Here is a 24625-nt window from a genome sequence, read left to right as displayed (position 1 = left end):
TCACTGGCTTTTTAAAAAAATATAAGATGCTGGGACTGGCACTAAGGAAACCCAGATTCTATTTCACCCTTATCCATGAAGGTTCACTGTCTGACATGGTTAGTGTTGTGGGGAAAAATAGGATGAAGGAGCACTATGTATGCTACTTTAAGCTCCTGAACAAATAAATTGATTATTGTAAAACCCTGGTGACTCTAAAATGGGGGACTGGGTGTCAGTTCACCTAAAGGCTCCCCAAACTATCTGCTGCTGTCTCCTGTCAATTGACAAATGGATAGACTGTAGCAAGTGAAATGTTGAAGGGTCACAGGAAGCGTGGTGGTGTAATGGGCTGTGAGAATAACCTTGGGAGACAGGAAGAAGAGCCGCTGCCTAGACAATGGTCCTACCTCCTGTCTCCCAAGGTTATCCTCACAGCCCATTACAGGTGATGCGGCTTTTCTGCATCCAGTCACTTTTACTTTCTATTTTAAAGGGATGCACCCCTTCTAAAAAAACTAGTTTATTATGCCAATGTTGTACTGTACTTTTACCCGATTGTTGAAATTTTGTACTCATTGAAGACAGAAATACTGCATCTGTCTATTAGTGGCACTAATATCTAAATAAGTATGTACACAATCACCACAAGGTTTCCTATACTTAGTTATCAAGAAGTAAGCTCTACTACATTAGCCTTGCTTCTGAGTACCTATGTAGGTTAGCACTGTAAAGCATCTTATAACACCGCCCCCCACCCAATTAATTTTACAAAATCCACACTCATAGCACATTTAGTCAAGCTGTACTTGGAAGAGTAAATAATGGTGGCAATGTGAATCAATCTTCAATCTGAAATTAGAGCAATAAAGTATTTATGTTCAAAAAAATAAGTTGACATAACCTCAGCTCCCTTGCCTCTGAGTGTAGGAAGTTACCCATTCATTACATTATGATAGAACCACTGATTCATCAGATGTTTTCAGCAAATTTTCTCAGCACAGATGTTCTCACAAAAAAAAGAGCTAACCAGTAATGTGCAGTTAGTTGTAATGTAAAACAATATTTTAATTCTTCTAATAGATTCACCAAGAATAAGCAATGAGTAGATCCAGTCTTTCCCCCAAAGAAGTACAGGAAGCAGAAATGAAAACTGAGTAGTCATTTACTCTCCCCACATGTCTATATCCAGAAGTGCTAGAGTCAAACTCCCATAATTTGCAGCTGGAAATTGTGATCATTGTAGTCCAAAATATCTGGAATGCAGCTGGGTAAAGGAGACTATTATAGGTTACCAAAGGCAGATCAAATCTTGTTTTCTCATATTTGTACCCTGAACCCTTTTGTCACCGTGTGTCTTGGAAGATGTATCCTTTTCCAGGAGAAACTGCAACTTTAAGAGCCTCTTCCCAACTCTTGGTATCATAGAAAGTTGATAAGGCATCAAACACTAAAAGAAATGCATTGGATAATTACAAAAATTACATGAAATTACAATGAGGGTAGGATCCAATCATGGCATAACAGGGCTTCTGTAGAGCAACAGCCATCTTCTGTGTTTTTAGACTCTCATTTTCCAACAGTGATTTAAATAGTTAATATGGAGCAAGCAAAATCTGTGGTCTTTAATGCACCATGACTCTTTACATTCAAGGCTCTCCTACTTGCCCAAGGTAGAATCCCACTGATTAATGCCCATTTGCCCACATTTCATAGGACAGCTCCCTTATGTTAGTACTGTATCTAATTAAGCTATATGTTGCCCAAAGCCTAAAGAGGAGCAACCTCTTGAACAATTCATATCATGCGGTGTGACATTCTGTTCCCTAAAAAGTACAATAAGCAAAAGTAAAGGTCAATTCAGTAGACCACTGTCTGAATCCAAAACTCCAATGTGCACAAATCAACCGTGCAAAAATTGTCAGAAAGGTGTGATTTAAAACAATGGACCAAGACCATCCATGCAAGTTAACAGGGGTTAATTTGCAACAGCTAATAGCAGCTATAGGTTATATGGGAAAGCTGATGGCAATACAATGCCTGCAAATAGGTGACAATGAGCTTTATCAACCAGCATGAACTACTCACCTTGGTTTATTGCTAAGGTGGTTGAGTGATAATTTTTTGCATTGACATTCTTTACCATGTACTCTTGAATAGGCAATCGTGCTGTCCGCAGATGTCTTTCCTGGGCAATTTGGAAAGTGAGTTTCTACAAAAACAAATTATATACATTAAAAGGAGGAGGGGAGAAACCCAAATGATTCTTTGGGCCCATTTTTCAGAAGAACTACATCTGACTATTAGAATCGAAACACAGCATATGATGTCTATCCTCCAAACACAGAAGCTCCATTTTAATTATGTTAGCTAATTGTTCACAGGAAAATTGTATTTGGAAGGGGGTAAGTTCCTGCAGTTCACCACTAGAATACTACCCAACTATTTCTGTAAGAATATCATTATAATACATGCAGTGTACCTACTTTTTGAATGCTTTCATCCACCAGCCCTCCCAGAATATGTACTTTTTGTGGATCAACTTCCTCAAGAACTAAAATGAGAAGAACACGAATAAACATCTAGTGATAAAGACAGATTGCATTATATCATCATCATCGTCATCAGACCCTTGTTATGTTTTGCCTCTCCACCTCACTTCACCTCACCTCTAGAAGGAACCAATAACAAAGGCAAAGAAATACAGAGAATGTAAAAACTGGCAGTAAAATATACCACTACTATTATGAGTGGGGAGGATTCAACACTGTCACTCTATATGGCGCTACCCTTGAAGATCATTCAAAAACTGCAGCTGATCCAGAATGCTGCAGCACTGGTAATTATGGGTGCACCTCAGTAAGCTCATGTAACACCACTACTCTATGAGCTGCAGTGGCTCCCAGTATGTTTCCAGGTGCAGTTCAAGGTGCTGGTGATCACCTACAAGACCTTCATGGTACAAGACTGGGTTATTTGCAGGACTGTCTGTCAACAATTATTTCTGCCCATCCCATGAGATCTGACAGGTGGACATGCTCTGGGTCCATTCAGTACAACAATACCATCTATTAGGATCTAGGAAGCTTAACTTCTGTTGTTGTGCCTGCCCTATTGTAATACAATAATATACCCCTCCTCACCCAAAGACTCAGAAGGCCAGGATCCCAATGGCCATTAAAAGCTTAGCTTTCCTCCTGGACGCTGGGCCAGGAACTAGGTGAACCTGGTTTTAGGGGATTATTGCGGTAGATATGTGTTTTTATTGTTTTTAGCTTCCTAATCATATGCCAGGAAGGGGAGGGGAGAGCAATACAAATTGAATACATTTTTTAAGAACATGTGTATTAGAGTTTGGGTGAAAACTTCATTGGTTTCTCCCCATAACATATGTAACCCAATCAGGTTAAACTACCTCTGTCAAATCTTATTGGTGGTTTTGGCAGCACACAGTCCTACTAACTGGATCAAAAAAATCACCATTTTGGGAATGCAGAATCCCTGTCTGCTTTCTCCAAGAAATGCCATGTATTGCAGAAGCATCTGCCCCATGACTGTTCCAGCAAGGCTCTGTGACACTACCAACCCTTTCCCCATTGGCCAGGCAGATGGAGGGAAGAATGGCTTGGCCACTTCAGCCAATCAGAATGTGGGAGCTTTGTTCTATATGGCTAGACTTAGTAGGCAATTCTGTAAGGAGACGCTTGTTCTTTCAGCCACTAGTTATGTCAAACTCTCTTTTCTTTGAGTGCTTATGTAAAATGGGTCAAAAGATGGGATTTAGGTGTCCTGTATTACAACTGACTTGGTGGAATTAGCTAGGTCTATTCTGATATACATTTAACACCTGGGGAGGGGGGCAGGGGGAGGGGTAGTTGACTGCGTTAATTGATTTTTCTGTGTTTTGCTACGATACATTAATCCTTTCCCTGAGCCAGTTAAGCATTCAGTGAGAACAGGGTCATGGAGTAATATGTTATTCCACCTTAATTCTCTAAACTGTATAGCAGACTTAAAAAAACATGACTAAAATCAGAAAGACTGAAATGCCTTGGTCCAAAACAAGATGTCTATGAGTGCTCAAATATATTAAAAATTCTGTCTAGCAAAATCTACACAGTAATAATAATAATAATAATAATAATAATAATAATAATAATAGAAGAACTGTAATAATCATGGTTTCTGTCTGACCCCAGTTTCTCCTTGTCTATTTTGTGAAGGTTTTGTCTCCTTCCCAGCTCACTCCTCACTGGACTCTTTTGAAGAATTCTCCTCCTTCCTCATAAAAAAATTATTCTTAATTATGTTTTATCTGTCTGCGAATCTTGCTGTTTTCCAAAGCTTGCTGATGCTCTCAGCAAGCTTGTGTTTAGCTGGTGATGTTATTTTGGCTAAATAAAACATTAAGTGCTGGTATCTGAGCACTGGAAATGGAGGGAACAATGTTATTTATAGCTACCTTTTACACTATCATTTTCTCATATCTCTAGTAAGAGTATTTCGGGCCTAAAGTGCATCAAACTAAACTACCATCTACTTAATATTATAGATTTTTCTATTTTGAGGTTTACCCCTCTAATTGTTGGTAGTAATTAGTCAGCTCTATTTTTGGTCTAAAGGTTATATTCCATGCTGGTCCATATTCTTCTATCATCTTTTTGAGAAATACAGAAGAAGATCTGGAGCTTTTCTTTAGGTGGCCTTTGGTGATTTTAAATCAACATTTAATTCAGTTTTGAGACCTCTTCAATAGGAAAGATTTAGTGAGCTTGGTATTTTATACTCAATCACTTTTCCTAATCCAGAAGTTTCATAAAGATTCTAGAATTAGGAACTTGATGTTATCCACAAGGTCTATTAACCTAGCACCCTCCTTGTTCAACTTATACATGAATTCACAGGCAAAGGAATTTTCAGATCCAAACTTTCACCCCTCTAGAATTGCAGACACGAATGTCCCACTCTTGCTTTATGCAGATGATGCAGGCATCATTTCAAGGGTTCCAACTGGCCTCAGGTGTTCACTTAATACTTTGGCAGGTTACAGCAAGGAAAACCACCTTGTAATACATTTCCAGAAGGCTGAAGTAATGGTCTTTCCTAAAACATTTAGGAAGCTTCAGTGGGCAACAGAAGGACAGGAACAAGTGAGGATTTTTAAATATCTAGGTGTAGTCCTGCAAGGCTCAGAGTCATGGAATGCACATATCAAATCTGTATTCTTGCAGGCTCAAAGAGGTTCTAGTTTTTTTTCCACACAAAAGAACACATCTCCATAGCTCTAGAACTATCGACAAATTCTTGGCTCAGTTGCTTATGGACCTCTTATTACACCCTTACTCAAATTATAGGCTGATAGTTGAGGAAATAGTACAAACTCAGTTTATTAGAGCAGTGCTTCAAGTTCCAAAATGTGTATTCAGTGCAATTCTAAAGCTAGAAGCTGGCCAGATGAGGACTGATGAAACAGCCTGGTTATTCATTTTTAATAATTGGCTTAAATGCCATTATTTCCCACTTGGGTTCATCCCATTTCTCTTATCCAATAAATTCCAGTCCCCTTGGACTCCAGAAATTTTTAGAAAACTTTCACCATGTGTCCTCTCATTCGGTATCCGAATTTCCTCACATTTACTTTGGCTGAGAGTTATCAGAGAAAGGCTCCTGGATACTGAATACTAGAATGAGAGAGCCCTCATTCCAAAACCTGTCCCCCTACAATTTAACCACCCTGGATGGAAGTCAGCTAATTATGCTGACTCACTGTCTCCCCATTTCAACAAAGGTTCTTCTTCAGAGCCAGATCAATAGCTGGCCTTTAGCATTTTTATATGGGAGATTTAATACAAGTTCCTATAGCTAGTCAGACCTGCCCTCGTGTTGATGGTTCCCTGAATCTATCCTCCATGTGCTGTTATGCTGCTCTTTCTAACATGGAAATTCCATTTTCCTTTGTTGTTACATGCCCCAAACCAGTCTGAGAAATCGTATGTTAATGTCCTCCTTTCAGATAACAAAACCCTTACTATACACAATGTAGCAAAGTTTTGTACAGCAGCTGTGAACATGCACAAACAGCTGGCTTCTGATCTACATGAGTAACATGTTCGTCATGTATAAATGAATGAATTGCAACTTACTAATATTTTAGATTAGATTTTAGAGTACAATTTATGTCTATATTGTTCATTTACTGAACTACAGATTGAGTATCTAGATTTAGATATCACAATTCATTTTATGTTTTTTTTTTTGTCTTATCTAATCTTGGTTTTTAGCTTTTAGTGTTAGTACAGTGCAGTGCTGTGTTATTTTTTTTATTCCTAAGTATGTTAAGCTTCAATGGCTGGATTTTGTTATGTTTGTTTCAAGCTGGTCACTGACTGAAATAAAGTTTTCTGTCTGTCTCTCTCTGTCTATGCCACAGGGTGGAGCACAAGGAAGGACAAACACATGTGAGAGACACGTGCACATGAATAGCTTTACTGCAGACTCTTATGCCTCCCTTTGATATATGAAAAGCAAGTTGCTTTTCGCAATGTGAATAGCAGTATCAAAAACAGCAAAAAACCTTTCACTGTGAAAGGTTTCACCCTCACTCCACACATCAAGACAGATTGATCTTTGGTTCCCAGCCACAATATTTAGAGAGAGGGGAAGTGCATCAAGCAAACACCACAGGCCTGGATTGGGTTGGGCTTTAGATACCCTACACACTGCTAATCTTACTAAGGACCAAGTTTACAGAACTGTTGCTTAGTTTGGGATGTGAGGCTGCTTGTCCAGCTGAATGCCACAATACGTGGCATGATGTTGACGGCTCAGGGGGTGGAAGTCAGATAGATGTATTAATGATGGAAACAAGTCTGACCAAGCTGATTTGAAACATATGTTAAGAAACAGCTCTAACCCCCCAATCCAATTATTACTCATTTAAAATAAGAATAACAAACTTTAAACAGCCCCAAAGCTGCAATATACCATTATCAGAATCTGGTGTGAGATACACAATCATGTCCAAAGGAAATAGGTCAAGATAACTTTCTGCAGTAACATCCATCTGAAAAAGAATACAACACACATAAATGGAATTTCAAAAAAGAATCCTTTTAGGAAGAGCAGTTGTGCAGGAATTAGTGTGCATCTTTGGAAATACAGGTCACTATCCATTACTATTCTATTGAAAAACAGATTTTGAATCAAAAGAACATTTTCTGCCCAATGTAAACCTACTCATATTTTACAAAGACTATTGAAGATATTAAACTACAGGGCTTCTTAAAAGCAAAGGTTCTGTGCCTAATTATGTTAGGACTGCAACTCTAGAGGACACCAAGTTAACCATATGGAATATTATGAGCAAGGAAGGCAAAACTAACAATTATACATATTTTACCTTCTACTGATAAGAGCAACTTGAGCAAGAACATTCTTTCTTCAATGTCATCACTTGAAGAAAGGTAAACTGGGGGGAAATATACTTACAAGATAATTGGAAAATCCATCATTCATCCTCAAGCATGCTTCATAAATGGGGCTGTTTTTCACAATCCCTGTGAGGTGAACCCAAAAGGGCTTCTGAGCTTTCTTGTTAGACCCATAAAGCCGCCTAACCTGTGCAGCAAGCCGGCTTATTTCCTTTCAAGAAGAAGAAAAACAGTAGCTTCTGTGAGTTTTTTACTCTAGGCGTTCTCCAAAAAGCTCCAGTTTTATTCAGGGCTTTTTGTGTTGTTGTTGGGGTTTTTTTTTAATGAAATATAAAAACCAAATTATAATGCACAGAAAATAATAATAATAATAATAATAACAACATACTGATAGGATAATAAAAAAGGAAGTAATACATAATAGTGATTAAAGTAAATTAAAACTCAAGGAGAAAAGAGATGTATATAGAACTAGGTTAATTAACATATTCTTAAAACTAGACCATATAGAAACATATTGACCCATCTTCTCATTTTGCAGTATACAGTAAAGACAATTCATAATATGGAACATATGTCTGGAATCCACTCTTTAACATCAGGACTACACATTTCTTTCCACCAAGATAGAATAATTCTCTGCCAAACTCCAGGCTTGACAGAGTCAGAGTTCTCCATAAAATGTCAAATTCCATATGAGAATTTGGGAGCATAGCTCAACTTTATGTTTACATCTTTAATTGTTAAGTTTCCCCCCCAATTTATATTAATATATTTAATGACTTGAAGTCAAAAAAGAGCCATGGAGGGACATGATGAAATCATATGAATCAAAGAACCCTCAAATTTCTTGCAGTTTTATTTCAGGGCTGATGTAACTGCTCTAAATCTCCTACAGAGCAATAGCTGTTTACAGAGTCAGTTTGGTGTAGTGGTTAAGGCACCAGGTTAGAAACCGGGAGATGGTGAGTTCTAGTCCCACCGTGGGCACAAAGCCAGCTGGGTGACCTTGGGCCAGTCCCTCTCTCTCTTAGCCCTGGGAAGGAGGCAAGGGCAAACCACTTCTGAAAATTTTGCCAAGAAAACTCTAAGGACTTAGCAAGGCAGTTGCCAGGAATCAAGACTGACTCAAAGAACCAAAAAAACAAAAAAAGCTGTTTATGAGCACCTCAAAACACTGGACTTCAAGCTCTCCCATATGTGGTTGTAATACACATTTTGATCCTCTTGCAACATTGTCCTCATCAAATTTAGTACAGAACACTCCTTTCACCTATTGCCTTTCAGTGGCTCATAAGCAAAGTCCTCTCCATTCAACTTCCTGCCCATTTCAAGAGTACAAACTGTGCTTAAAATCCTGCCAACCTCAATGTCCCCCAAGTGTAAGAGGGCTTAGCCACAGTGCAAGGCCTAAAATCTCTCACAAAATATGACTCCCTCACCCTTCATTCAACAATACCAGACTCAATGGCACACTCTCCTTCTCCATGGATGCTGCAGAGGTAGAGTTTCCTGCACCTATAAAACTAGGAGGTCAGATTCCAATCCAGGCTTAAATGTGCAGGAAGCTTTCTACTGTTCTCATGAGGAAGAATCAAATGTTCACTTCCACATTTCTAGTCTTATGGAGTACAATTCTTCAATTAATACAGCAAATAATATTACTGAATGCATCCTCTTCAAAGTGTTGTGCAATAGGTATTGAAGAGCAGAGGCACACTCACCCAGTCCTGAAAATCAAATTCCTTGTTTTTTGAAAAAGAGCAAACATACATAGTTACCTTCTTAGTCATGTGACTGGTCAAGCTCATATCAATACACAGCCGAGGCCCTGTTGCCTTGGCCTCCAGAAGACGATCTTTTGCAATCACTTTTAGCTCTCGCTTACTAAGTTGAGGAGCAGTGCCTGAAATGGAAGAAAGAAAAGTAAAAGAGACCCTCTGGTTGTTCACTATTAAACTAGGTTAAATGTACAGGTGTGGTGTAAGCCATGATTTTGCAGAGGAGCAATAACATCTTTGAAAGTGCCCATAGATCAAAACCTCCCCAGAAAAAAATGTTGCCCAGCCTGCCCTACACTTGCTTATATGTGAATATTACAAAATAGTAGTTGTAGTAGGGAATCCTCTTTCAGAAGACCTATCCGCCATTATGGATCTCCTCACAGAAGAACCTCAGTAAAGTTCCTTCAAACTTCAGAATACAGATAGCAAACCACTTCTGTAGAAGATGGAAATAGAAATTATTCTGTGTTTCTTGTACCTTTTTCTTCAGCATGCTTTGCTTTACGTCGTTCTCTCTCACATTTTCTTTTGTCCTTCTTTGCAGAAACAATCTTCTCCCAGCGCCTTTGTTTCCTTAGAACATTCCTCTTAAAGTAAAGAAAAATAAAGAAACACATACTCAAGGAGGGAAAGAAGCTATCTGCAAAGATTGTCTGGCCAGAACTGGATATTAGGGGTGCATATGAATTTGGGTGTGTGTGAATATCTGCATTTTTTTAAAAAGTTCCCAAACTTTGCACATGTCCATCTAATGCATGTGCGCACAATAGCTATTGCTTTTTTTTTTCTCCTTCTCACACACAGAAACTTATTTCAAATTGCAGCTATTTTACATAGATAGAAAGGAATGCATATTTGTGTATATGTTCCCAGATAACCACTAAAAAGTGGCAGAATAGTTATGAGTTAATATTTATATTAATAATAAGATGGGAGTATTATTTGTTTAGTGCCTTCAGTCAATAGCAGATTTTGTGTGTAATTGACATTAAGAGAATCTGTGTGCTATAGAAGCATTTTTCTAGCAACATCTTTAGCAGAATTGTGTATCATCATCATCATCATCATCATCTCTTTAGTGCACTGGTGCAGAGAAAGGCTCAGTTGATAGCAACATGACACTTTTTTGGCACTACCTTCAAAACTTTCCATTGGCTCAGACATTTAAGAGCAAATTAGTTTTGATTCTTGTTTGGATGTGTTTTGTATTGCTTAAATGATTGTTATGTTATGGTTATTTCCCATTTTCTTCATATCGTATTGATATCTTCTGGCTAAAGGGCAATAATGAACTATTTCAAAATATGTAAGTTAAAGGAAAAGGGGAACTAAGTGAAGCCTTTGTGGCTGCCCACAAACTGGGAAGGAAGGGATTAAAAAAGGATTGTTTCACAATCTTTGAGTACCTATTTACCCATCTACAAGTATGCCTTTAGCCAAAGCCAATTTTACAAGACTTTCATCCCTTTTTTCAATGTAAAATATGATCCCTATGAAACACTGAGATTCAGACCATGAAACCACATCAAAATTGGCCCAATCTGTTTCCACGAATGGCTGAATGCCACTTTACATACCGAACACCAATTCTCATTTCCTGTAACCCGTTCACTGGCTCTTTCATCAGTCCCATCAATTTCCAGAAGCTCAAATGTGTCCCAGAGGTTTTCCCCATCTCCATCCCCATAGTTTTGCTGTTGATCACAAGGATCTCCACAGATACTTTTCTCTACTTTCTTCTCAGGGTTGGTCATCATTTTTCCTTTTTGTCCAAACTGCAGTGAAAGCATAGAAAAAATGATGTTAGATGCTGAACCACAGAATTTAATTGGCAGAACTGGCCAGCTACTGAAGCCGTTCTCATCCTCCAGCACGATAGCCTCATTCTGTACTGACTGCAGTTTCTGGCTAGTTTTCCAAAGCAGCCCCAAGTAAAGCATGTTATAGTAATCCAACATTGAAGCGGTGAGGGCATAACTCACTCTGTGCATTCACTGTGTATGCAGAAAGTGGTAAGATGTGTGAACCGGTCTTAACAGGTGCTAATTAATAGCACAGAAAGGGAAGAATCATGCACTGGCAACCCCAGATACGTGAAACCCCATTCGTATTCAAACGTTGTCACAGTTGTGTAAGAATTTCAGAAGCGCATAATTCCTCCCGCCATATAGCGTCTTAAAAGGGCCGTTTCTATTTAGGACTTCTTAAGTAACAATGCACAAACAGAATCAGTGTGTAATCCAGAAGAAATATAAGCAAAATGTGCTTTATAGATAACTTTCATGAATATGCACCATCCAAAACGCTTAAGTAGTTTAATAATCATGGATTATTCTTCAGACCAAACGTCTGTTACTCACCTCCCTTGGATAGCAATTCCTCAGTCAGCCTTTCCTCTATTTTTCCGGACACTTTTTATTCAATTGTGAAACATCAATCCCACGCTAGGCTGTTTCCTTAATCTATAAGGCATCGTCACATGACACTTCCCTCTCGCGGGAACGAGACGCATTCTGGGAATTGTAGTTTTCATCGTGGGCGACGGGACAGGATCGTCTGGTTCAAGTGGGTGGGAGCGTGCGTTTCTTTGATTGGGAGACGACGGGGGAGGAGTTTTAAATTTGATCTGCTGGCCATCCATTCTGAAATGTCAGCCTGAGTTAGTTCCCCTACTTTCTTCATGAAAAGCTAAGATGCTGTTTTCAAATCTCAAACATATTCTCAAAGACGTTGTTTTTAGGACCACTCATGATTTGTTTTTGACTTTTGTAATTTTTTCTTTTACTTTTAATTGTAAGCCTCCTAGAGTCGTTGGGGGGTCAGACGATCTATAAATTGTATAATTAATTAAAGCCATGTTAAAGCCAGCTACAATTTAATTTTTAAAAAATTAACATGGGTGAGTGGTTTCCTTTTCCAAGCTCTCTTCATCAGTTAATGCAGGTTGATTTATTATGTGCTGTCAAGTTGGTGTCGATTCTTAGTGACCACATAGATTTACTCCATGATGATCTGACCCTAACCTGGTCCTTTGCCACAAATTGATCTTATATGGCATGTTGGAATAGCAATACCAATCTATAACAAGTTAAGATTTGGGAGATGAATATAATACTTCTCCGTACAACAGCAATGAGCAGAAATGGATAAGAATTTACTGGTAGATCTCTGAGTCACTATATTGGGTTTCCAAGTTGTTTTGATTGTAAATGAATGATTTAATGATTTAATTGTAAGTAAAACACATGCACGCAAACACAAAGAGACAGTTGCCAGTTATTAATCACTCTGAGTATCATTGTCAGTTGGGTGCCTTTGTATCATGGTTTTTACACCTTTGCTGTCCAATTTTAGAACCTGATATTAGAATTCCACATTTGTAGTAAGTCCAATAGGGATTTGTACTGGTACTCTTGGAAGAAAAGGTTATTGTTGATAACTGGTCCATCCCTGAGTGAATCTGACCCAACTCTGCTCAGAAACAATGCTGCATGAGTTTATGATGAGTGGGCTTCTGTGATCTAGTCAAGAACAGGGAAACTCCTACAAACCTACTCATCTGCTATAGCTTAACATGGAACCTTTGAAGAAAAAACAGAGTAGGCCTACTTCTATCCAGTAGGTGGTCTTCTCGGAAACCTCTGATTGATCATTACAGGAAGTAGGCTGCTGGCTTTAGAACTCTGTGATCTTACAAGGCTTGTCTTGTGTTCTTAACAGTGCATTCCTGAGCATATCAGCAGAGAATCAAGATCTGCCAGTTATTTGCGATTGCAGCCTAGAAGTGTGTCTTACAGAGTGTTTCAGAAGTCTGTCCTTTCCTCTGGATGCTACCCTAAGCAGAAAATCTATTCAATGGTATCTGCTCCTCACAAAAATGCACAGGATCCTTCAGGATACTCCTGAATAGGAGATAAGCATTTCTTGATTCAGATACAGGAATACCCAAAGGTCCTGATCTAAAGCATAGATCCATCTCCTCATCACTGTCTGCTCTGATTGGCCACTCTCTAGGATCACGCTGAGACAAAGGCAAGCGTTTCCCTTTTCTTGACCTAACTTATATCCGATGTAAATCTATATCTGAATGCATCTAGGCATGGCTAGACACCTATGGGTAAGATATTTTGAATTATTTTGTATCTGTGATTGGATTGCCCTTTCATGTATGCATCAGTCATGCTTATGTTAAATACATCATCTATATCTTAGAAAGGGAGATGCAGAAACACATTAACCACCCATTCTGAGTACACATAACTCCCTGAACCTTAAGCTTGTGTTAATAAAGGTTAGTACAATTGCAGCGTTCACATAATATGCGATGTCTCTCCCTGATGAAAACATATTCAGGCCTAATGTGACAACCTGCTACTTGCATGCTGTTAGACCACAGATTAGCATAGCCCAAGGACTGTTTCCAGAGGTCTTTTTGCTTCCGTTCTGATCTAGATGGTGCCATCATCTTCAGTTTCTAACTCCCCATGTTTTCTCTCTGTTTACCTCACCTAAACCACACCAGACTGCCTCTACTTGTCAAAACACATGATACATTCACAGTGACTCCAGATTTTTTTCTTGAATGGATATTCTCCGGGAAAGAAAAAATACATAGGCGCACACACCTACAGACACACATAAAACGACTTTAGGAAATAACCTAAAAATGTGTTCTAGAGGAAAAAGTGGAAAAACGGCACCGTGGCTGTTGATCTGAAGCCCCCTTCTGTAATGTTACCGTCATTCACAAGGGAACAAGCCCATTAACCGAGGCAGGAAAGGGGCGAGGGACTTGCTTCGGGCCGGGCCGGTTGCATAACTTTCCCTCTCGCCTTTTCCTGGATTGGCTGCAACTTCCCCCTTTCTGGCCCAATTGATTTTGCTCCTCTTGATTTTTCTCCTCCGGGGGTTGAGAAGGGGGCGGACTGCTAGACGCGCTTTCTTCCGCCTCCGAGACTGGGAGCCCGAAGGTCTCCAAGCCCGTCTGCTGTTGCTCTTTCTTTGGGACGCGCCGTAATGAAGCCGCTTTTCAGCAGCCTCCTGCAGCTCCGGACTCGAGGATCCGTTCTGGTGAGGATTGCCCTCAGTCTAGCCACTTCTGCAGGACTCGGTCGTCTTTTCTCGTCTTGTCGAGCGAGAATTTTTCCCCAAACACCCCGTTTGCTCCAGTTCTCTTGTGCGCTTGGCGCTGTTCCCAACCTCCCTTTCAGATGTGCGCGACAATTCGTTGAGGAAATCTTTCGAGGTAGAAGGAAACCTCCGTTTTGCAACTGGATGCTTCTTCTAAGGGGTCCAAGTATGCTGTAAAGGGCAACGGGTACAAAACTGCGACTGGGAGAAGACCCGCTTTGGGTTTCGCCGTGGAGAATTACCGCCGTGGCCACCCAACGGCGATGCAGAAAGTCTAGGATGGGACTAGGAAACAAATGGGAGCTGGGGAGATCAGCTCTTCCCTCTTTCTCGGGCTGGGCGGTTTTGGCTGGGAATCTAAAAGGGCCACAGGCTGACCCCCTCCTCTAATACCAGTGTTGGGTTAAGGTCTTCAGGCCACCCCAGACCCTCCACGGACAGGCAGGGGGTTCTCCGTGTTGGTGTCACGTGGAGAAAGAGGTCTCGAATCGCCCCTGGATGATGTCTTCATTCTGGGGAGAGGGCAGTCAGAGTAGCTAAGAGCAAAATTCAGGGCATAGTTGTGTTAAGAAACAGATTGTACCTGGCGATTATTGCAACTGGATGAACTCTGTATTGGGAAACTGCATATTGCAAGAGCAGAGGACTAAAGTAGGTAACTCTAGGTAACCTCTTTGCAGGAACTGTTACTACTTTCTTTGGAAAAGTTGGATTTAAGTGGGAGTCTTCAGGAGATTATTAGAATCACCAAAGCAGATAATTGAAAGTACCTGCAGTCTGGTAAAAATGTATATGTGAAATCTCACTGAGGTCAAAACCCATGTTTTAAAAATATGTTACTGTTTTTTTAGTGTGCACGTGCATGTGTGTGGAATTTAAATATACTATTCAGTAAACTCTGCCAGTTTTAAGGTTTTGCCCAATGTACCATTTAAATGTTGGATACCTTCTGAATACACCTGTTTGCAGATTCAGAGCTATGATCAAGGGACCTCCATATAATCTGAGGGTTTGATACTTTGTATTATTTATATTACAGTGGAGGGTGCGGAATGGGGAGGCCACAGGGAAAATTTCAGTTAAGAGATTTTATATAACTGGGACTCCACCTATTTAACCTGGGGGTCAACAGGAATGATTGGGATAAAACCTAAGTTTTTTTGCCTGAATTATTATTTTCACTGCAGTTTTCATTCTGAATCTGTGATCCATAGTCTACCATTTCTCTTTTCCTTTTGACCTAAAAGGAGTCTTCAAAGGACTCTATGTTTGTTAATCTAATGACTAATATTGCAAATATCAGCTTCATTGCCAAAAGACCAGTACGGCTCTTATGCAAGAAATCACTGGTTGTACCAGATCATGTTTTCTGGGGAGATAGGTGGGTGTGGGAAGTTGAAGCGTACACTGTAGTTGTAAATGTGGGCAGGCTGCCAAGTGCCCGAATTTTGATGATGTGACCATGGGGGCGCTGCAATGGCCATAATTTCAAGGACCACTGGTAACTATGATTCGTTCACCACCGTCGTAACTTTGAACTGTCCCTGAATGAATGGTCATTAAACAAGGACTACCTGTAGTTGCAATCTTCTAAATCTGTGCATTCATTCTGGACGTTTTTGCTTTACTCCCCTGCTGCTTCTCTGAGGCAAGTAGTTCCAATAATCAATTCACTTTAAACCCAACAAAGTCATGATTCTTTTAAGTTCCCCAGACCCTTATGCAATGTCTAGATAACATTGCACAGCAGACAGTAAGACCTATTAAAAGCCTACGAGAATGAAATCATTCTGAATAAAAAAGGACTCTACTGCATATAGTACCGGATGTGTGTGTGTGCTTTTTTCTACCTCTTTTATAAGTGATCCAAAGTTGGCAAATGTTCAATAACTTTCTTATTTCAGTAGTCCATCTCCCAGTTCTTCCATCAAATTGTCATTGGCAAGGGTTTCTCCCATTAAGTGGGCAACGTGAGTAAAATAAATATTTCCTGCAGCAGTACTAAAGAGCAGGGAGATCCAGGCCCTTGGAATTACAAGAACTTGCTAAAGTGTTTCAGGCAATAAATAACGCACTTCTAATTTCACTAAATTTGGGGAGCACTGATGAACTGCATGTTATATGCACTTTATTAAATGGAAGATGTTCTATATTTCTGTATTGTAGCTTCTTCCACGTACCATGTCTGAGAGATTTGGGGGGAAACACCGAAGTGTAACCATGAATCATGCATACAACACAAAAGGAGAAAACGCCACCAAGCCAACTGAACGGTATCCAATGCCAGATAAGAAAGATTTGCCACATGATATAATAGAACACATGGAAGAAGCAAAAGTGAAGGTAAAATTCAGTTGGAAAAATCAGTTCAAAGAAGCTTGTAGCATCTTTGTTTTTATCAACATTCCCCAACACAGTGCCCTTTCTATACACTCGACTAGACTTCAACCATTCTCAGATTAAAGGGAACTTAATCCAATTCCTGTAAGGGGTTGCTTTGTTGGAACAGCTGGTTTCTAACTATACATGTGAACTTAATGCTGATTAAAGCTAAGGGTTTAATATGCTATCTAATACATGTTTCTTACTCAGCTAAGTTATGTCTTTGGGTTTAAAATAGGTGCAACAATAGGGCTGTGGTTACATGAGAAACAGGATCAGAAAGGTAATACTTTTGTTTAGCCCTTCTCTGCTCTCCCAGGTTAGCTGGTGCCTTTCATAGTTAGGTGGCAAAGGGAAATGACTCTATGAATGGTTTGATCAGATGCTACTCATTCATTGTCACTCAGACTAATACAGTAGCCCTACAATGCCACCAAGCCAGAAGCACATCAATCCTGTATCTTCAGAAACCTGCTATAAACCTCCTTGCCATCCGGTAACTGAAACCCTGCAAGGTGATGGAGCACCTGCCAAACTCCATTTCTCTTCGTTAAGTTTCAGGCTTATTGTTTTGGAGCAAAGAACATTTGCTAGAATTTACTAAAAGCTACCTTAAAACAGGTCATCCTATTTGTCCACGTAGCCCAATGTTGTTTAGCTGGCATTTGCTTTCCATTTACCTACTCCCTGATCCTTTACATCCTTGCACTGAGAATTTGGGATTTTCTGCTTACAAAGCCTGGGTTGTGAGCCCCAGCTCCTACTTTTGCTGCCTTGCAAAGAGAGACTTGACATCATTCAGTAGCATCCTGGCGTTTGAACCCCACCTTGCTGTTTCAAAGATTTTGCAAATATTCTTGAGACCCAAGAATTCCATTCAGCCAGTTAGTGTCCACTAGGCTGCCAGACCCTCACCTGATTTCTCTCCCTCTGACCTTCTCCTCACTTAATCTTATGTACAAGTTGAGAATCAAGAACAAGTTAGGAGAGAGTTTTCATAGCAAAGCTATGTTGTTGGTTGTCTTCCCCCTACAGCTGGGGAGGTAGCTGTCTTAAAATGAAAACTCGTGCTGCTACTTTCCAGAGGAGCACTATCAGAGAAAGCAACAACAAATCAAGAATATTATGGTTCAAGAAACCCTAGTCCCACCAGAATGTCTTGCTAGTAAATGAGGAGAATAATTCTGGATCCCTGAATATTGCCACTGGATAGTCTTACATTAATAGTGATTTTAAGGTGTCTGACTATTTCCCCCTCCTTGATTCTCAGAATGGGTTTTTGCCCAATGTGTTTAAAGTGATGGCTAATCGACCAGAAGAATTTAGGGTATTCTTTACCTATCACGATGTCGTCATGAACAAGAAAACAGGTATGAATAGCAGTCAAACATGGATACTTTGAAAAGATTTTTTTCTAAATCAATTACACTATGTTGAATTCCAGATGTGTTCCTAAAGAATATAGCTTTAATTCAAGAACCATTGAAGCAAAGGTTTGAGTCAACAGAGATAATTAAACTACTGTGATGCCCAAAAGCTTTAAAATCCTCTTAAGATGCTGCAGTAGGGCTCTGATACAAAAGCAGTTAGTGTTCTAGGATCCCTAGCTTACAATGGGGAGCTAGCTCTGAACTGTTAAATGCAGTTTCCCATGTTCTTCAGCCAAGTGCTATAACCTACTAAGATGGCTGATGGCCTTTTTGAGACTATTGTGAAACTAAGAGGGGATTTCATTAAAATTTCCAATACATGTCACAAGAGTAAGGCACTTTTCACAATAAAGGCTATAACTTAACATGTGAAACTGGTTATCTCTGGTAGTACAATTGGCTGCAGCAGAGGTCCCACAGCATCTCATTCCCCCTGTTAAGTGCATGTCTCTCCCTGGCTTAATTGACTCGCCTCCATGAATAAGAACGCAACAGCAGAATTTTATTTTAGAATCCTAAAGAATGGCTATAATCTGACAAAGAGGGTCGTCACTTTTCAACATGGTCGTTTAAATTCTAATACTGTGTGGAATAGGGTACCAAATGGTCAACAATAATTAGTAACAATATAGTTGGGGGAATTATCATTGCAGAACAGATCTGAAAAGATATACAGTTGTATGGCATTGCTCTATGTTTTGGCATCACCAATTTGCTTATTTCTGGTTTCATTTTGATTATAAAATGTCAGATCAGTGGCAAAACCTCTGCATAACTATTGTGGCCTTCTTCCATCCTCTAAGAAAACCAATCAACAATGGCTGCTTTTGCTTCGGTTAGGATTTGGTCATTTGCATAATGCTGAGAATGCAAGTCTACTCTTGCTTGATTAGAATCTTACTTAACCTGTTTGTTCATAATGACTGTCCACATTGACTTAGGATTTCTGTGGGCTGACGTTTGAGTGAATCCTGTTGCGGCTTTGACTCTCTAATGTGTATTTGTACAATACACTTTGTGGGCAAGTGAGGCTTGTTTCAGGATTTAAAGAACATACACCAGATGATAGCAGACGGTAGTGTATAATTATAGAAAGGTCACCTTATTCTTGCTTCTACTGGTATAATAAAACTTGAGTATGCTTTTAAAAAGCAGATTTTGTACAATTGCATGGTATTTGGGGGCCCAAAATTCATACACAGCATCTACCTGGGCTCTGGTGAATCTGTCCTGGCTATTCACTTTTTACAACTCTCTTCCTCCACAGGCAACCTAAGCATGGCTGACAAAGAGCTCATTGCTGTGGCAGTGAGTATTGTAAACCACACTCCCTACTGTGTAATTGCACATAGTGCCTCTCATCGGAAATACTCCAAGAAACCGAGTTTGGCAGATCAGGTCAGTCCCCATGTCTCCCTTGCTGGTCTCCTGCAAGCATTTTCTTGTCCCATATTAGGATCTAGTTGTATGAAAAGACCTGTAAAACTGGAAGAAATGAATAAAAGAAATGGGTTGGTTTGTTGGTTTGCTATGTTTAAAGGCTGCCCAAATCTGTAAGGAATCTGGGCAGAGAACAGTTCCAGTATGTATGCATGTATTGGGTTTGCAAGGCTGCCCAGTTCATAATGTATGACTCCTGGCAGTGTACATCAATAAAAAGCAAAGACATAAAAAATGAATAAAAAACCAGATAAAATCAAAATAACAAAGCCCAGTCATATAGCTGAGGCAGGCATAACAAGCATTCACTCTCCTAGCAGGAAAGTGGGCCCATGAAAGCTCAATGCCCAGGAGAAGAGCCAGGTCATCATGGCTAGGAAAGGCTAATAGGGTTGGGGCTACCAACGTGTTCCAAGGCAGACACAGTAACAGAGAAGGTACTTCTCCCAGTTCCCATGAGATGATACAGCCTCAGAGATGGGACCTGGAGCATGCCCACCTTGGGTAACCTAGTAGGATAGGCAGAAGTAATCAGATAGGCAGTCCTGCTAATAATCCAGCTTGTGCCATATAGGGCTCTATACAGTGCTTTCGGAAAGTATTTGGAACAACACTTGAAATTTCTCCCATTTCTCTTGACCATTGTTGAGCTGTTTCTACACCTTGATTGGAGTCCACCTGTGGTAAATTAAATTGATTGGACATGATTTGGAAAGGCACACACCTCTCTATAGAAGGCCTCATAGATGACAATGCATACTGTATCAGAGCAAAAGCCATGAGGTCAAAGGAACTGCCTGCAGAGCTCAGAGACAGGATTATTGCAAGGCACAGATCTGGGGAAGGCTACAAAAAAAATTCTGCTACACTGAAGGTTCCCAAGAGCACAGTGGCCTCCATAATTCTCAAATGGAAGAAGTTTGACACAACCAGGACTCTTCCAAGAGCTGGTCACTTGGCTAAACTGAGCAATCGGGGGAGAAGAGCCATAGTAAGAGAGGTGACCAAGAACCTGATGGTCACTCTAACTGAGCTCCAGAGATCCTGTGTGGAGATGGGACAAAGTTCCAGAAGGACAACTATCACTGCAGCCCTCCACTGATCTGGGCTTTCTGGCAGAGTGGCTAGACAGAAGCCTCTCCTCAGTGCAAAACACATGAAAGCCCGCTTGGAGTTTGCGAAAAAGCACCTGAAGGACTCTCAGACTGTGAGGAACAAGATTCTCTGGTCTGATGAAACCAAGATTGAACTGTTTGGCCTCAGTTCTAAATGTTATGTCTGGAGGAAAACAGGCAGCGCTCATCACCTGTCCAATACCATCCCAACAGTGAAGCATGGTGGTGGCAGCATCATGCTGTGGGGGTGTTTTTCAGCAGCAGGGACTGGGAGACTGGTCAGGGTTGAGGGAAAGCTGAATGGAGCAAAGTACAGAGATCTCCTCAATGAAAACCTGTTCCACAGCGCTCAGACTGGGCCGAAGGTTCTCCTTCCAACATGACAACAATCGTAAGCACACAGCCAAGACGACACAGGAATGGCTTAGGGACAACTCTGTGAATGTGCTAGAGTGGCCCAGCCAGAGCCCTGACCTGAACCCTATTGAACATCTCTGGAGAGACCTGAAAATGGCGGTCCACCGATGGTCCCCATCCAACCTGATTGAGCTTGAGAGGATTTGCAAAGAAGAATGGCCGAAAATACCCCAATCCAGGTGTGCAAAGCTTGTCGTGTCATACCGAAAAAGACTCGAGGCTGTAATTGCTGCCAGAGGTGCTTCACCAAAGTACTGAGTAAAGGGTCTGAATACTTATGCCAATGTTTCAGTTTTTCCTTTCTAATAAATTTACAGACATTTCTAGAATTCTGTTTTCACTCTGTCATTATAGGGTACTGAGTGTAGATTAATGAGAAAAAAATGAATTTGAACAATTGTAGTATCAGGCTGAAACATAACAAAATTGAAAAAAGTGAAGGGGGTCTGAATGCTTTCTGAATGCACTGTAGGTGACTAGACAACCCTGTGACTCGTTGGGTCATCCTTTGAGAGAAAGGCAGTACAGTCTGATGTGACCAGAATGAACATTACATTTTAGGCTGACCATATTTTTTTTTACCCCAATGCTGGACGGTCCCATGATCATCTAAGAAGAGTATGTATCATAAATAGAAAAATAATTGTAGTGGCAAACAAACTTAAATAATAAGTCAATATTTACTTGCCTAAACAGATAAACAGAATGACCATGGGTGGGCAAAAAAGCAGTGGGAGCGGGAGTGACTTCCGACTTCCTGCCGGCTTCCCCGTTGACTTTGCTTATGGGAAGCTGGCAGGGAGCATTGGAAATCATGATCAAGTGACCGCAGAGATGCTGCAACGGCCACAGCTTTGCAAATAAAACTGGTCTGAACCATCATGGAAATTTCAATTCCACAGGAGTAATGGGTCCTGGATTTTTTATGCATTCGTTAAGTTAGCTCTTTTTAGGTACCTTGGCTCAATAATTGTTGCGGTATAATGCACTGTTTGGATTAACTTGAGGGTGCAAATAAACACAATTAGAGTTTTAGTAATATGTAGATAACCAGCACCTTGAATGACACCTACTGGGAGCCAATGCAGCTTGTGAAATTGTGGTGCTATATGGGTGTACAAATATGCCTGATACTATCCACCTATATTGCTACATTCTGGACCAGCTTCCACGTGGGACTTCAGGGGCAGCCTCACATAGACCTCACTGCAGAAATTCAACCAGGAAGTGACCACGGTGTGAGTGAATTTATTGCATTTATATACAGTAAGTTAAGAACAACCAGAAGAAGCAAGTTATATAAAAAGAAGCTTCTTCTAAATTCAGATGCTCTGTAATTTTAAAAGAGAGCAGCTTAAAAGAAACACTGAAAGATTACTGAAGAAAGCAAAGGCAAAAATGGAGTGTTATGCCCCAAAGTTTGTACTTTGCTTTTATACAGGTGGCTGTGAATTGGAAAATGGCTGATCTAAGTGATCGCGAAGTGGCCATGCTTGAGTTTGCCCTTGCTGTCTGCAGAGCAGATAACATAACGGAAGAGCACTTTCAGAAGCTGGAGGCACATGGATTTGACCGAGAAGATGCCTGGGACATAGGCTCCATTTCAGCCTTTTTTGCCATGGCAAATCGCATAGCTCTCTTCACAGATATGCGTCCCAACCTGGAATACTATACCATGGGAAGAGAAAAGGGCAAGGTCCAATCTTCCTAATAAAGTTTGCTGGTATTTACAAGAATATTGGCTCCTCAGTGCTATGGCTAAGTCTGGCTAATGGATGTCACTACTTTCTATTTCATGCAATACTTTTGAAGAGGTTTTCCATTTAGTTGGTTAATACTGTATTAAAAAAGTTAGATATTGTTACCTCGTCCACCATAAAAACTATGAATTATTCATCTGGTCCCAAAACAGTCAGAAAGATTGACTGGCATTTGGGCAGAATCTACAAGAAGACCCCTGTTCATATTTCAGAAGTCTCCATATTCGTATTTTAGAATTCAGACATACACATAAAGAATCCTGAACATGTGAGTCTGTAATACTTTTATTTCCACCATTATAATAACGGTAAGCTAAGGGCTATAAAAGTTCAATAGAAAAACCCTGTGTCCGACAAAGAATGGCTTATGATTTATTTTCTGCAAGACTCCAGAAAAATACTGTAAAGATTATTTAGTGTAAAGCAGGAATCTTCAACATCTGGAGGCTCTGGAGCTCCAGCAAAGCAGTGTGGATCCCCCATTTCAAAAAATGAAGCAAAACAGTGGTGTTGCTTTATTTTGAGGTCTTACCTAGCAGTTCCAGTAGCTGGAAGATGCTTCTGTACATGTACAACATAATAGCTGATTGTTAAGAGTCAGCAGAGATTTCTGCACATGGGATATAAATCACCTCAATGAAGTCAAGCACTTTACCTCAACTAGGTAAACTGTCTCCGTGACACAAAGTGTCACATCAAGGTAAAGCATAGCCACCTCACTTGGGCTTATTAATTGCATATATGGCTGTGGGCATGGACACAACCTGCAACCCTCAGAAAACAGACTTGTGAAAGTAGCCTATCTGGACTGCATCTCTTAAAGCAGCCTCATCCTTTTCCAGGCCCACATGAGGCCTGAAATATATAACAAATGTGCTGTGATCAGGTGAGGTCAAGGATTGGGGAACAGGCAGAAGTTCCCAAGGTTCCTCTCCAGACCATTCCCCCACCACACAGAGTAAAACAACCAGGCCCTCGCTACCAGCCATACCATAAAGTGAGGGGAAAACATCAAGTCTCTCTCTTGTGTGGACCAATCAGCTGTCCCTATATGAGGGTGAGGACCAACAGCCAATCCTCAGCCCACCAGGTCATTTCAATAAGCAGATTGTCCACAGTTACTTGGGAAAATCTGGAGGATTCTAGACCTGGAAGGATCAGAACCATCTGCTCCCATGGATCCTGATGAAAAAGCACTGGTGTTCCCAGTGGTCCTACCTCAGGGTTCCTTAACCTTGGCGACTTGAAGATGTGTGGACTCCAACTCCCAGAATTCCCCAGCTGGGGGATTCTGGGAGTTGGAGTCCACACATCTTCAAGTCGCCAAGGTTGAGGAACCCCGTCCAAACTCATGCTTCCTGTTTCTGAGGGCATTTAAAAACTCCTTCCTCAAATCACAGCAGGGACTTGGGGGCACTTGGATGACTACCAATCTTCACTCTTTCCTTCTGATATTCATTGGACTATTAGATTCAGGGATTTGAGTAACGATCTACCTCTATTTATTCTTAAGCTTAGGTTGAACCCTTTGTGCTTGTTGCTCACTTTCATATACTTAAGTATTTTCTACACTTTAGAAAATTTATTTCCAAAAAATAGGGCTTATTTTATTTCTGTCATATTTAGAATGATCTTGAGATCCAACTTAGATAACTCTTTCATCTCTCTGAACTTTTCTGTTTCGATCAAAAATGTAGATTTTGGGTTAGGACTGCATTAACACTTAGTACTCTTGGGTATTACTTTTCATAAAGCAAC

At 40.4% G+C, this 24625-nt stretch overlaps 2 protein-coding genes across 3 annotated transcripts; one reads left to right on the top strand and one right to left on the bottom strand.

Moving 5' to 3' along the window:
• Positions 1-50: 50 nt before the first annotated feature.
• On the bottom strand, positions 51-12351 carry TRMT10B (tRNA methyltransferase 10B). Of its 2 annotated transcripts, XM_088130137.1 has the most exons (9): positions 11554-12351; positions 10771-10968; positions 9672-9780; positions 9191-9315; positions 7468-7620; positions 6964-7042; positions 2466-2533; positions 2068-2191; positions 51-1429 (listed from the first exon to the last, which is right to left on the bottom strand). In XM_088130137.1, exons 2-9 carry the CDS (start codon positions 10948-10950, stop codon positions 1326-1328), a joined length of 942 nt encoding a protein of 313 aa, XP_087986263.1. In that variant the 5' UTR covers positions 10951-10968; positions 11554-12351; the 3' UTR covers positions 51-1325. The 2 variants fall into 2 exon arrangements, with proteins under 2 accessions (XP_087986263.1, XP_087986264.1); XM_088130138.1 differs by lacking the exon at positions 11554-12351 and having other exon boundaries at positions 9672-9778; positions 10771-10903.
• Positions 12352-14105: 1754 nt separating this feature from the next.
• On the top strand, positions 14106-22843 carry LOC103057247 (uncharacterized). The gene is made up of 5 exons (XM_007421552.4): positions 14106-14263; positions 16490-16666; positions 17976-18075; positions 19403-19533; positions 22549-22843. The coding sequence occupies exons 1-5, from the start codon at positions 14210-14212 to the stop codon at positions 22816-22818; spliced, it is 732 nt and encodes a 243-aa protein (XP_007421614.1). The 5' UTR covers positions 14106-14209; the 3' UTR covers positions 22819-22843.
• Positions 22844-24625: the final 1782 nt, after the last annotated feature.

Source organism: Python bivittatus, unplaced genomic scaffold (assembly GCF_059951505.1).
Source record: "Python bivittatus isolate LINGU-HERP-01145 unplaced genomic scaffold, Pbiv_v1 ctg000850_np1212, whole genome shotgun sequence".
NCBI classification, from domain to species: domain Eukaryota; kingdom Metazoa; phylum Chordata; class Lepidosauria; order Squamata; family Pythonidae; genus Python; species Python bivittatus.
This window is presented reverse-complemented; position numbering and strand designations above follow the sequence as displayed.